The sequence below is a fragment of the Dasypus novemcinctus genome, chromosome 20 (assembly GCF_030445035.2).
Source record: "Dasypus novemcinctus isolate mDasNov1 chromosome 20, mDasNov1.1.hap2, whole genome shotgun sequence".
Taxonomy (NCBI): Eukaryota; Metazoa; Chordata; class Mammalia; order Cingulata; family Dasypodidae; genus Dasypus; species Dasypus novemcinctus.
In genome coordinates this window covers 23,777,369-23,791,823 of record NC_080692.1, presented here as the reverse complement: position 1 = coordinate 23,791,823, position 14,455 = coordinate 23,777,369, and the positions used below count along the sequence as shown (strand labels likewise).

At 42.1% G+C, this 14,455-nt stretch overlaps 1 protein-coding gene across 1 annotated transcript in view; it reads left to right on the top strand.

Moving 5' to 3' along the window:
- Window positions 1-14,455, top strand: part of ANO2 (anoctamin 2) — a 319,432-nt gene that overhangs the window by 221,311 nt on the left and 83,666 nt on the right. Inside the window, exon 13 of the mRNA XM_071210134.1 lies at window positions 11,695-11,769. Coding sequence (XP_071066235.1) covers window positions 11,695-11,769 — 75 coding nt within the window. The remainder of the gene's footprint in view (window positions 1-11,694; window positions 11,770-14,455) is intronic.

The window sequence follows — 14,455 nt, the reverse complement described above, 5'->3', positions numbered from 1 at the left end:
GTAACAAAGTACTACAGACTAGTTGGCTTAAACAACAGAATTTATTAGCTCATGGTTCTGGAGGCCAGAAGTACAAAATCAAAGTATCGGTGGCTGTGCATTCTCTGAAGTCTGTAGAGTTCTGGTGGTGGCTTGCCGGCAATCTGTAATTCCATTTCCACCTCTATTCCATGGTGCATTCTCTCTGTTTCTGCATTAGTCACCTGTGTCTCTGTCCAAATTTCTTCTCCTTTTAAAGACTCTAGTAAATTGGATTAGGGCCTAATCCTGTTTGGCTTCATTTTAACTAATATCTTTAACAATCCGATTTACAAATGAGTTCACATTTGTAGGACCAGTGTTTAGGACTTGAACTTCTCTTTTGGGAGGACACAATTCAATCCCTAACATCAGTATTTCAACCCTGTTTTTATAGCTAAGGGGACTGGGGGGTGGAAAGTTGGCCCAGTGCTTGAGGTTGCAGAGTCAAGGAGTGTGTGAGCTGGGAATCGAACCCGGCAGCTGCCTCCAGACCACACCACCGTGGTCCTGGTGCCCCTGGTCCTCCCAATCATGCTGTGGAATGCCCAGACTGAGCAGAGAAGAAGGACAGGGGAATGAGGAGAGGGATGGCAAGAAGATAAAAGAGCAAAGCACGTTTCTCAAGTGCAACTTTATGGCACCATTTCAAAAAGTGCTGGCTCCAAGCTTTTGTCTCCCCTTTACCTTTGTTTCCCCTTTACCTTTGTTTCCTTTAACATACACAGAGGGCCTACGTGGTCTGAAGTCATGAGCCAAGAGTGCACAACATAGCTCCCATCAGTTTGTGACTGTCATTCAGTCTGAGTCCTCATACCCATTTCTGTCACTTAATGTGCACTGCCCTTCACCATCCTTGAGGAGCTGAATTTATGATATTGGCTGCCTGAATTACTCATCTCCACTTGAAACTGCACTGGGGTGTCCCTCACAGCCAGGGCAATTTATGAACACAATGGGCCAGCTCATAAAAATGCCTGAAGCTCATGACCCCTAAGACCTTTAGCCAAGAAAGAGCAGGCTGTCACCCCTCACCTTCTTTCAGAGCCCAGGAACCGCTGGGATTTCCTAGATTCTGGTCTCTGATAGGGTCCCAGGACCCTCTGATGGAAAAGCACATTGCACTTCTTCTCTTTGCCCCTGTCTTCCCATTGTTCCATCCCTTCTTAACCCACCGTCCTCCAAGTTTTCCTCATAATGCATATCTCTCAATTCATGCTATGTCACTGAGGCATGTAACTCAGGAACCCCGGGGAGGTGCTTGGTCACCTCTAGGGGTGCTATTTGACCCTTTCTCAGGCACAATTGAACCTGGGCCAAGACTTATTTTAGCCTTCCACCCAACTCACCTTTAAAGTCAGTCTTTCAATCTCACCCTTTCATGGGGTCCCTTGTCTGGGATCAACCTCACACACCTTAACTGGCCCTGATTTACCAAATTAATTGTTGGAAAGAGATAGTCTCCTGAAGTGATTTCCCTCAGAAGCCCCATCCAGGCACTGGCAACCCTTCCCATCTCTAGTTCGCCATGGTTTTATCCCTGACCAGAGGGGTTTGTCTTCACTTACCTCTGGGTCACAGAGAGCCTCTGTCTGCTGCAGCAATTGGGGCCCTGTCTTGGGAAATCAAGGCAAAGTATGGAGGCAGAGGTGAGGAACTGTCACTCCATTTCCCACCTGGCATTAGCCTCAGTGAATGCTAGTAGTGCTTAGATCATGCTCTGCTTGCTTTCTTGCACATAGAGGGTCCCAGGTGAGGCTGAATAAGTGTCACCAAGATTGCTTCCAGAGTTGAGGTCCATGCTGCTGAAAGGAGGCACATCAGTTACAAAATATTTATTGAGCTTACCCTATGTAGCTGACATTGTGCTAGGTATCTGGGATAAAGAGATGACTAAAACACGACCTCTGCTCTCCCAGAACTGGCAGTCCAGTGAGGAGAAAAGACAAGAGAATCAGTGGTTCAGCAGAGAGTAACGTGTCTGGAGAGCTCAGGACCTGGACGAAGGCATTAGCAGGAGGAATGGAGAGGAGGGGCAGCCTGGGAAGATGTTTAAGAATGCAGATTTTAGAAGCCTGTGGCTGGCTGAAGAAGGTGAGTATGTGCGAGGAAGGAACTCTGGTGAATGCCTCATGTTCAGTCTTTGCCTGCCCAGAGGGTCATGACTGAGTTCACTGAGTCAGAGGATATAAAAGAAGAAGATTAAGGTTGAAAGATGATCCATTCATTCCTGGACTTTTGAGCTTGCACATTCCACTGAAGACGTCCATTAGGCAGTTGAACAAGTGAGTTTGAGATCTGAAGAGCCTGGGATGTTGATGAGGATTTGAGAGTCCTCAGCAGGTGGTGGTCAGTCAAGCCATGATAGGAGATAGGAATAGGGCATGACATGGCAAGTGCTACTGTTAAACTTTGTTTCAACTCTCCCTTCCCAGGAAAGCAGACTCCAGCAGTTCTCTCCCTTCAGCTCCCATTCATTTCCTCATCATCTGCAGTCTCATTTTTGTTCCCACCATTCCTTTGGAACTTTGTCACCGATGTCATGGGTGAGCTTAATGGCAAAGTCTAATGAATGCTTTGCTGTCCTTTGCTTACTTGACCAGAACTGTCCATCAAGAAGACCAGTTTTACCAAGTCCTCTAGATGACTCCAAACATGCAACATTAATGTCCAGGAACATTGGTTTAAGATATAGGAGATTCAAGTCCTTGAGGAGAGGGTGAGATCTAAGGAAAGGTGGGGAGACTAGCAGTCAACAGGAGGGTAGGGGCAGTTCTCTCAATGAGACAGGAAGGTCACGTGAGAAAGATGCAGGTAAATTTTAGGAGGCAAAGGAAGATGTTGAGATTCTCACCTAATGATCTTGATTTTTTTCAATAAAGAATGAAGCGAAGTTATATGATGAGTTTGAGAGGAGGGCTAAGAGGGTAGGAGGCTTGTGGAGAGAGGGACCATTAGGAAACAACTGCTGGGGCTGCAGTAGAGAAATGGGAAGAAAGGCCTAGTAGCACTGCTGACACTGCTGGTCATGAATGTTCAGCAGCATCAGCTTATGCAGTCATGTCCATGTGCACTTGTAGAGAAGTGGGATGGCTATCTTGATCCATGCAAGGCACCATGGTATGAGTCTGTCAGAAGAAGTCCAGCCCAGACGAGTTTGTGTGATGGGGAGGATGACCAGAATGGTAGGCCAGGGATCCAGGATGAATGGAACAGGAAACCACCAGAAAGAAACCCTCTGCTTGGGAGAAAATGGAGTGGCTAGGAACCTGAAAATAAGGGAATGAGAGTGGTAGAAAAGTGATAGGTAGAGAACTCTGGCTAACTGTTACCTAGGGTTTGTGAAGAAGAATTGACATTGAGGACGTTTAACAGGAAGTGGTTTGTGGGTCTGAGTTGCTCAACAGCAGCCGGATTGGGGCTGGACAGGAAGATGCTGATTCAGGTAACGTAGGGGATCTCCCAGAAGGTTTGCAAATAACACCCACAAGGAGGAGTAGGTGGTGTGGCTGGATGGTGGGCCCCTCAGATGAGTGTCTTTTATAGACAAGGGCAGAGGCTTGGGAGTCATCTGCAGAAAGTAGGCAGGACCTCTGCTCCTCCCCTCAGCATGTGGATTTGAATGTGAATAATTGATTGCTTTCCATATTTACCACCATAAGAATAAATCTGTTATGGTGTTAAAACATAATTTGTGATTTAAAGGCCTGTAAATATTATTTAGAATTAAAACTCTACCAGCAACCCTTGATTATGAAGGAATCAGCCACCAACAGTCTTCTGTTGAGACCCGGTTCTAGTTATCTCTGCCCCATACTAGCTGGCTAGCCATGAGCAAGTCCATTCTCTTGTGCTTCAGGAATGATCGGGAATATTTGTTCCCTAAGGTCACTGCCAGCCTAGCATTAGATGACACACTCTCTGACAACTGCAAGTGACATTGTGTTCTGATTTTTGGCTGTTTGTGTGATGGTGAGAGATGCATTGTTAAGCCATCAAGTAGTCGGGAATATGAGTTAACCTTCTTTCCTCCCTAAAATCCTGCTGTCTACAGACCTACCTTCTTGCTACACAGAAGCACTTGAGAGCTATATGTTATAGCTGTACATTATCCGTGCACTATCTTATCTCGGTGCTCTTGCATATGGTACTTTCTTGAGAACACCTTCTTCCCTTTTATCAGCCTGGAAAACTCTTACCAGGCTTTCATCACAAATGTCTCCCCGTCTTTGAAGTTGTCCCTGCTTCCCCTAGGCAGGTAATCACTCCCTTTTCAATACTCCCGTGACATTCGCACGTGTCACATCATGTCATAACTTGTGTTCATCTGTCTCAATAACTATTCAATAGTCTCTATAACTATTTTTGAAGCTTTTCAGTAAATCTAAATCCTACTAGATAGGGCATTCCTCAAGGGCAAAGAATGTGAACTATTCTTCTGTATATCCCCAGCACCTGGTGCTAGCACAAAGCAAGTGCGTTTGATGTTCTGTGGATGCTTCCCGGATAAAAGTAGGAGTAATAACTCATGATTATGCAGAATTTTATAATTTTCCAAGTACTTCATGTAAGTGACACACTGAGTTCTCAGCAGGGCAAGTTTAAATGTCCTGTTAGAGATGAAGATCAGAGGGCACAGAGAAATTAAATAGCACATCCAAGGTTACTCAGCTAATAAAGAGGTAGAGACAGGGAATGTGCACCCAAATCCATTGTTTTTTTTCCTGACACTGGGCACCCAAATATTTGCAAGAACATGGGCTCAAAGTATAAACATGCTACTAGAAACCAGTCTTCCCCTAATCCTTCCCTCTGGTGGTTAGCTGGAAGTGGTGAGGCAAATGATGGTAATGATGCTTGGCTTCCTGCCCCTCGCTGGTTTCCCCGAAGCAAGAGCACTGCAGCCGGCTGTCCTTTGAAGCCCCAGGCCTGATGCATACTGGTCACTGGGCATTTTTCATCTTCATTTGCCTGTTCTCCTTAGAGCTCAGTGCAGTCCACACCAGCTTAGCATTCACGTGACTGAGCATCTCTTCTTTGCAGGCCTGTTCTGAGTAAATCCCAAATATAAAAATCTGGGTTAAAAAACTAGATGAATCTGTAAATACTGTCCACATCACGGAGGTATGACATAACTTCCAACCCCTTTACTGTTGACTACAAACGCCCCCTTAACCAGGTGATCAAGGTCAATATCATCAGTGATAAGTCCTGTTGATAATGTGTATCCTTGATACAATGTGCTGAAAATGGCACTTTACCTCCATGGCCTTCCTTCCTCAAACCCATAAGCTAATCATGAGAAGAACTTCAGACAGGCCCATACTGAAGTACATTCTACAAAATACCTGACCAGTGCTTCTTAAAATGGACAAGGTCATCAACAACAAGAAATCTATGTAGTATAATACAGTGATTTCGGTGGTGGATGATTGTTGTGGTTAATAATACAAATACAAGCATGTTCCTCTATTACAAGGTGTTAAGAATATGGTGATATATGGGAAAAGTACAACTAATATAACTTATAGACTATAGATCATAGCAATAGTAATATTGGAATACAGAAAAAAACAAGAAAAGCCTGAGAAAATATCACACATGGTCTAAAAGAGCCTAAGGAGCCATGACAATCACATGTAATGTGGTATCTTGGATGGGACCTTGGGATGGGAAAAATATATATATATATAAACTAAGGAAGTCCAAATATAGTACAGACTTTAGTTACTACTTATATATTAATATTGATGTATTGTGAAAAATGTACCATATGAATGTTATAGGAGAAACTGGGTGCAAGGTATATGTGAAGGTGTAACATTTTTGAAGATTTTCAGTAACTCTAAAACTGCTCTAAAATAAAATTTACTAAAAAAAAAAAAAGAAAAATTAGAGAAGGAACTCTCATGTCTTGTTGGTGGAAATGCAAAATGTACAGCCACTTTGGAAAATCATCTGGCAGTTTCTTATACTGTTAAAAATGAACCAGCAATTCCACTATTAGGTATTTACCCAGGTGAAACGAAAACCTATGTTCACACCAAAAATCAGTATACAAATGTTTTAACAGCTTTATTCATAATTGCCCAAACTGAAAATAATCCGAATGTCCCTCAAATAAAGAATTGGAAAATGAACTGTAGTGCACCCATACAATACACCAAAACTCAGCAATAAAAAGGGACAAAGCCATGGTCTCTGAAACAACGTTGTAGATCTCAAATGCATGATGCTAATTGTATTCAACAACACATTAAACAAATTATACACCATGACCAAGTGGGTTTCATCCTTGGTATGCAAGGATGGTTCAACATAAGAAAATCAATCATTGTAATACACCACATAAACAGATTGAAAGAAAAAATTCACATGATGATATCTATAGAAGCAGAAAAAGCATTTGACAAAATATAGCACCCTTTCTTGATAAAAAAAGATAGGAATAGAAGGAAACTTTCTGAACATGATAAAGGGTATATATGAAAAACCCACAGCTAATATCATTTACAATGGTGAAATCCTAAAATCTTTCCCTCTAAGATCAGGAACAAGACAAGGATGTCCACTATCACTCCTCCTATTTAGCATTGTGTTAGAAGTACTTGCTCGAGCATTGAGAAAAAAATCAGATATAAAAGGCGTCCAAATTGGAAAGGAAGAAGTAAAAATTTCACTATTTGAAGATGACATGATCCTACACATAGAAAGCCCTGAGAAATCTACAACAAAGCTTCTAGAACTTATAAATGAGTTCAGTAAAGTCACAGGTTATAAGATCAATGGCAGCTATTAAAAAAACAGAAGACTACAAGTGTTGGAGAGGATGCGGAGGAATGGGATCCCTCATCCACTGCTGGTGGGAATGCAGAAGGATCCAGCCATTCTGGAGTTTGGCCATTCCTCAAAAATCTAGCCATAGCTTTGCCATATGACCCAGCAATTCCACTGCTGGGTGTATAGCCAGAAGAACTGAAAACAAGGACACAAACCAATATATGCACACCAATGTTCATAGTGGCATAATTCACTATTGCCAAAAGTTGGAATCAACCCAAATGTCCATCAACAGATGAATGGATAAACAAAATGTAATATATACATACGATGGAATAGTACTCAGCTGTAAGAGGGAATACTATATAAACACATGGGATTACATGGATGACTCTGGAGGATCTTATGTTGAGTGAAGCAAGCCAGGCATTGAAGGACAAATACTACATGACCTCTCTGATATGAAATAAGCAAACCAAGCTGTCTCAGAGAGTTAGAGAATGGATGATAGGCTTCCAGGAAATTGGGGGGGAGAGGAAGGTTGTGAGCTGATGCTTACATGGGTGAAATCTATGATAAAGTGGAGGTAAGTAGTTGTACAGGGAAGGGATAAGATGGGGGCATAGGGATACTATTGGGTAGGGCTTTGTAGGCTTAAGGGGGACTAGGGTTGGGAGGATGGGTCAGATGGCCCAAGGAATTGGGGGAAGTTTGGGGGGAGTAGATGAACACGGGAGATTGTTGGGTATATGGTTGAAACTATAACCTTGAGAAGACTTTTTAGAAAATATAATAAGGAAGGGTTACTTTTTTAAGGTGCTCAATGGGGGGCATCTGGCACAGAGGCAGGCTTCTAGGGAGTGTGTGAGTGCTCATCTTGTCATAGTGTGTTATATCATTAGGTGGAGACCCATACAATGAGAGGGAAGGTATATCCCCATCCTGGGAAGGCATGATGTTCTCAAACAGAGGGAAGGGTGTCTCTCATAGAATTGATGGCTCCCAAGGGGAGAAGACAGACTAGCGTGTCAAGCCCTCAGCATTGTTGCAAGTATCTGTGAATCTGGTCCTTCAAGCAGTGAAGCTTGGTTGTCACTGAGGGCCCTGAGGAGAAAGAAAGAGAGGAATAGAATGGTTGGGAGCAGGGGTAACTGGGGGGCAATGGGAGTGTTCCACAAGATTGTGCAATGATGGATATAGGACATGTTAAATTTCACCAAAAATTTATAAAAATGTTTAGTCTAAAATATAAACCATAATGTAAACCAAAATGGAACCATGTTTGATAGCTATGTTTCAATATCTGTACATCAGCTGCAGCAAATATAACATGAATATGTAAAAGATCATTGCTGGGGAAGGGGGAAAAGGGTTTTATGTTGGGTATATTGGAGTCCCCTATATTGTATATGTGACTTTATTGTGATCTAAAACTTTTTTGAAGACAAAATTAAAAATTTTTTTAAAAAGGATGTAGACACTGAGGAAGTAATGAAAGAAATTGCCTTGCCACTATACATACAGGCAACACCTCTTACAGTGATGAAAGGCAACACATCAAAAACAAAGTTTTATAATATTTTTCTTTTTTTAATACCCCAATTTATTTTTTACTTTTTTAAGTTTTTATAAATTAGTATGTATTCTACTTCTAATCTTTAGGCTATCATTACCATTTCATTTTCCTGCTAATTGAATTTGGCAGTATATTAGGCTTCATTTTTGAAGAATTTTGGACCACAGAGGGGTTCAACTATGGCAGGGGAGGAACATTGGTGTGGCGTGTTGTTGATGGGGGACACATGGTTGGGAGAGAGTTCTCCAGGGCATGATTATAGGGTTTATAAAAATGTTCAGATATTCATTGGGTATTTTCATAGTAGTTACAGTTACAAATGACAACCGAGGGAGTGCTGAGTTCCTAGCCAGGGACACTGTATGTGACTCTTATGCAGACTTTGTTTAAACTAATGGCATTTGCCATGGACTGTCACATCCTTAACATCCTAGTGAGTGGAGAGTTTTAATTTGGCTTCTGTTACCTAGCTAGATTTTTATACCCAAAGGCTGTGCTTCTTACTCACTGTCCTCTTTGCTAGTAACTCTCGGGGTATGGTTTCACAGTCCCTAATCTTTGTGTTTCTCCTTCAGCCGCTTGTGTTTGGACAGTGAAAGAACAATGTATTGGGAGTTTATGACTTCTAGAAAAAAGGACTCATTAATGTAAACAGGAGAATGGATGTGTGTTTTCAATAAACGTTAAAATGCATACATCAAAAGGAGTGTTTTTCTTGAAAATAGTTGCTCTGAGAAGATACCCAATTCAGTTACTTTTTAGTCATTTTTCATTTTTGTGCAAAGTGGTAATGCCACCTTCCTCTGCGGGCTTAGCTCTGAAAGACTTTACAGCGTTTGCATGGTGACCGTCTTCCTCCTGGGTCCCCGGAATCTAGCACGGAGTCCAGCCCATCGCAGTTGTTCTGAACGGCCTGTGTTCCTTGAGCAGAACTGAACCAAATGCATTCTCCAAGACAGAGTCGCCACTGCAGGTTAGAAGCTGGTCCATAGCTCTCTCACCGCCTGCCCCCACCCCACATCAGCCCCCTTCCTTGGTCCCTGGCCAGAGGAAGCTACACAATGACCTGGCAGGAAACCTGAGCCCAAACCATCGAGGACGCCTGATTGCTCCCACGTGTTTATTAGTCATCCTGCACAATTACACTCATTTCTTTGAGTCCACTTCATCTTGAGCCATTTTTCCTGCTCTGCTCGTACTTCCCTTCCTCTCATTTCTTCTGGGATCGTCCAGCTCTGCCCAGACCACCACTCTGAGTCTCACCCTTACTGACTGGTATTTCTCAAATCCCTCTCCTTGCCTGCCCCTCCGGGACCCCCCACTGAGAAGGAACAAAACATTGGGGCCAGGATTTTCTCATTCCTATTCACGGCAGATATTTCAGAACACAACTGAGTTGCCAGAGTTTAAGGCAGAACTTCTCATCTCTGGGCCAGAGAACAGGGAAAGACTCAGAGGGTCATCAACGCGTTAACTGTAAATGGAGAGCTCTCGGGAAGAGCCTGCATTTCCCTCCAGAATCCCTACTGGATGTTGTCATCCAGCAACCCATTTACACTTTTATTCATCCAAAGCTTAAAGGAAAATGCCATTAGTGTGAATGAAATGAATAATTAATACTGAATGAAAACCAAAAGAAATATTACTACTTCTTGGTGTGTGGCCTAATTTAGAAGACTCTGAATGGGACTTGTTCCAGTCCCATTAGAAACAGGTCTATTATACTCCCAACTACTCAGAATGGCCACAATCTGTGGCTCATGTTGTTCTCTTTGTAGATGCAAAGTATGCTGGGCTGGGCGTCTAGAGAGGACCTGATTCTGCCACTGAGTCACTTGTTTACATCATTGGTAAATGAAAGTGTTAATTACTGAATGTATTCTCCTTGAACACTCGATTCCACCATCACTTAGTATGCCAGCTCACCCCTGTGCTCAGCTCCAGGCATGCCATGAGAAAGACGCATCCTTCCTTTCCTCAGTTCCCAGAGGCTGGAGGTAAAGACAGAAACCCTCCCTCCCAACCTGCTAAGTTGTTCCTAAATCTTTCTGGTGTGCGGGTATCATCTCCATTGCATTAGACTGGGAGTCCCCAAGGGCAGTGATCAGAGCAACTTTCTTCTGTCTATGTGGGCTTAGGACGGGTTTTAGAAAGAAGCCTTTTTCATTAAAAAGGCCTTTAGCCTACAGTACAAGCTTTCAAAGGCTAGATGGCACTGTTGCTAGAGCCAAAAACAGGTGTGTTCTGAAGTATCAGTGGTGAAAGAGGAAAGAGAAACCAGAGCAGGGTGCCTGGGAGGGTCCCTCGCTGCCTGTTGACGCAGACACATTGCACATGCAGGAGGAGCCCTGCCTTCCGCGCAGACAGCTTTGTCATTTCTGCAGACCTTCACAATCATGACTTCTGGTGGGCTTCACAGCCACCTTGTGAAGTAGGCAGGACCGCTTAGCCATCCTATCTTCATACAGTTTGGCGAAATCAAGTGCCTGGATGAAAATTTTAAGGCAATTAATTGGCAGAACTTTTTACCATTGATACCTTCTTGGTGTCTCCTACCAAATGAGGATCCCAGCACCTTGAAGGAAATGTGGTTGTCCCAGGAGAGCTACCTGAGTGAAATGGACCCTGTGTGTGGAGGGAATGGGTAGGGTTCTTTGCCAGACCAACAGAGCATCATCATCTTCACCTATGCCTTAAAATGCCTGCATTTGTGACAAGGGAAGAACAGAGGCATTTTGGAGAAAACAAATGTTGCCACATTCAGGTTCTTGGAAGACCCAAAATAGTGGGAAATTTGTGCATTTATTATGATCTAAGGTCTGTGGTTGATGTTTTATTTAAAGGACCATCTGTAGGATGCTGCTCTCTGGCTGAATTCCATATGTCATCAGTCCATTGCTTTCCTGTGTTCACCTGTTACACATTAAAACAAAGCAAACGAAACTGCCCCATATAGTAGGCAGGGCAGACATCACTCTTGGGTGCATTTTACAGATGAAGAAATTGAGGATCAGAAATGTTAAGAGACACATCCAAGATCACATAGTTGGTTAGTGGTTGAATTAGAACTTCAGCCCAGTATGAGTGACTTCCAATCTTGTCCTTTCACTGTACTGATTCCAAGCTTGATCACATCCATCTAGAACTCACAAAATTAGGAGGTGTGTTCCTGAGATGGAGGGTCAGGCATCAGAGACTAGAAAAATATCCATACAGAGAGACAGATGACTAACAATATGTGCATTTATGCAGTATTGAGAGCAACGTGGTATCTGATACTTCTAACCTCTGATTGTCTCCACTTTCCTATTTCTCCCCAGGATGATGAAGATAAGCTGAACTGGAAAGATCGTTTCCCAGGCTACTTGATGAACTTTGCCTCCATCTTGTTCATGGTAATTCCTTGAAGGGCCACTTAACTGTGTCTGCATGTGTGTAGATCCTATGTGAATTCTGTGGGTGTTTTGGTCTCTTCTACTATGGGAATAATGAGGGACTCCAAAGATGAGGCCACAGTTGTGTATAGAGGGGTAGGATCCTATCTGAAGGTGGGGGCATTGCTGATATCAGTCATCTGAAGAGAGGAATGTGATTCCCTCAGACCTGGGCAATGTTGGTGACCTTCAGGGAGGGATTCTATCTTCTCAGACAGAAAGAGGTGGAAGGGGCTCTTCTTTTCAGCCTTGACTACAGACATTTGAAGTTGGAAGCTCTAGGAGGTGGGTCGTGAGATGTTGCATTCCACATTGAAAGAAACCTAACCTTGGCCATTATCATTGCCACCAGTGAGGACGGACCATATCCTAGTCCAAGGAATTTAAAAAGTAAAGGAAATTTGACACCCTCTGATTCATCTCCTCATTTAGAAGTCTAAATTTGTTTCCCTTTCCTTGCTTAACATGGTATATAGATTTCAAGAAAATATGGTGAATTGCAGTGTGTTAAGCTGGAATGATGTGAAGTTTAATTTAGCATTTCAAAGTTTCCAGCAATGTGCATATAACCAGTGGGAGAATTAATTAATTCATCCAAGAAATATTTGGTGAGGGCAAGCTCTGTGTTTGACACTATTCTTAGGCACTAGCAATACAGCAGACCAGACAAAAGAATCCCTTCCCTCAAGGAGTTTACAGACAATAAATAAATAAACTAGACTTCTGTCTGCCGTAGTGGTAAGTTAAGACGTTTGGACCATCCTATCTTGCAGAAGATAAGAAATATTGGATACATTTTTTTTTCAATCTTCTTAAAGCCTTGAAGGGTTGAGAGGATAGTGAGGAACACTAGAATTAAATCTAAGGGAAAGTGGGAATGAAGGAAACAAGCGCTAATGCTGTTTTTTGGTTTATTTATTTTTATTTTTAAAGAGGTACCAGAAATTGAACCCAGGACCTTGTATATGGGAAGCAGGCACTCAACCACTGAGCTATACCTGCTCCCTACTAATGATGTTTTTACTTTGAGAACACTTACCATCTTGATAAACTTGAGCTTTGCTTTTGGTGGTTTTATGGGGGCAAGGAAAATAGACATACAGAACTCTGGGCAACTCAAGGTGGGGATCCTAACAGGAAGTCCTTACCAAATTAGACTGGGACTCCAAAGACCTGTATGCTCAGAATCAAGAGGAAACAGAGCTAAGTCTACTCCCTCCCCACTTAGGGGACTGCAGAGAAAATCGTTATGATGCTAAGTAGAACAGGGGAAAAAGAAAAAGAAAGTCCTGGCTGTCCCTGATAAGAAGTGGCATTGTGGAGTTACAGCCTGGCTCATCACATGTATGGACCAGGGGACCTCAAGGATTGGCCCAGGACTTCTGGTTCTTCCAGGAGTCCAGCAGACAAATGCTCATTCTGTAGGAGGGCATATTTCTGCCATGCCTCAGAAAATCCTCCCCCAATTATTTTTTCAAGAACAGTGAAGAAGACACAGTCAAAAATAACATTTACACAAGAAGAGAAAGGATCATCAGTAGGTAGAAACAGCAAAGACTAAAACTTTGGATATCTGTCATAGCAGACTTGAAAAACAGCAATAAGCCTTCTAAAATGAATATATGTACATACGTATATATAAATGGATAAGTTTAACAATAAATTAGACAGAGATGAAGAAAGAATTTGTGAACTGCCATACAGGTTAGAAGATATTATTCATAACACAGCATATGGAATGTAAAAGATGGGAAACATGGAAGAGAGATTTAAGAGATATGGAAAAAGTGAGAGAGTAATTGTATTACTGGAAAGAAAGGAAAGAGAGTAAGTTGTGAATGAGAGATAATTACTGGGAGTGAAAAATCTCAAATGTAGCTAGGAATTAAAAGGGAGATTATCTTCAAAAGAGAGACAATTAGAATGATAATTGATTTCTCATAGCACATTGGAAGTCAGAATACAGTGAAATATTACCTTCATTTGCAGAAAAGAAAGTAGTTGTTAGCCTAGAATTCTGTACCCAAGAAGAATATGTAGAACGGAGGACAAAAATAAAGATAGTTATAGACAAACAACAGGTGAAAGAGTTTGCCACTAACTGACTCTCTCACTAAAGGAAGTTTTAAGGAGGTGCTTCAGAAGTGATCCCATTTGGAAGGTCATAGTTTTAGTAAGGAATGAAGAGCAATTCAGGTGATAAATGTATGGAAAAACCTGTATCAACCTTGACTGTGAAAACAATAATGATAATGTCTCATAAAGTAGAGTTAAAATATATACAACAATAACAATATAATTTGAGTGAACAATAAACAGAGTTAAAGTGTTCTAAGGTCCTTATATTGTCCACTTGATAAACGGATTCTAAAACCTATGTGAAACTTCAGGCCTAAGGATAGTCAATATACTCTGGAGGAGGATCGAGGAGGGATAAGCTGCTTTATCAAAGCTACCATAAGTAGGACAATGTGGTATTTTTATGGGAATAGATAATTAGAGCTATGGAACAGAATAGAAAACCATGAATTAGATCCCTGCAACTGGCCCTGTGTATAAGTGGAGAAAACGGTACTTCTCAGGCAGTTGGGTATCCATATAGGAAGTAATGACTCTGGATCCTATTTTCACACCATTCAAAAACATC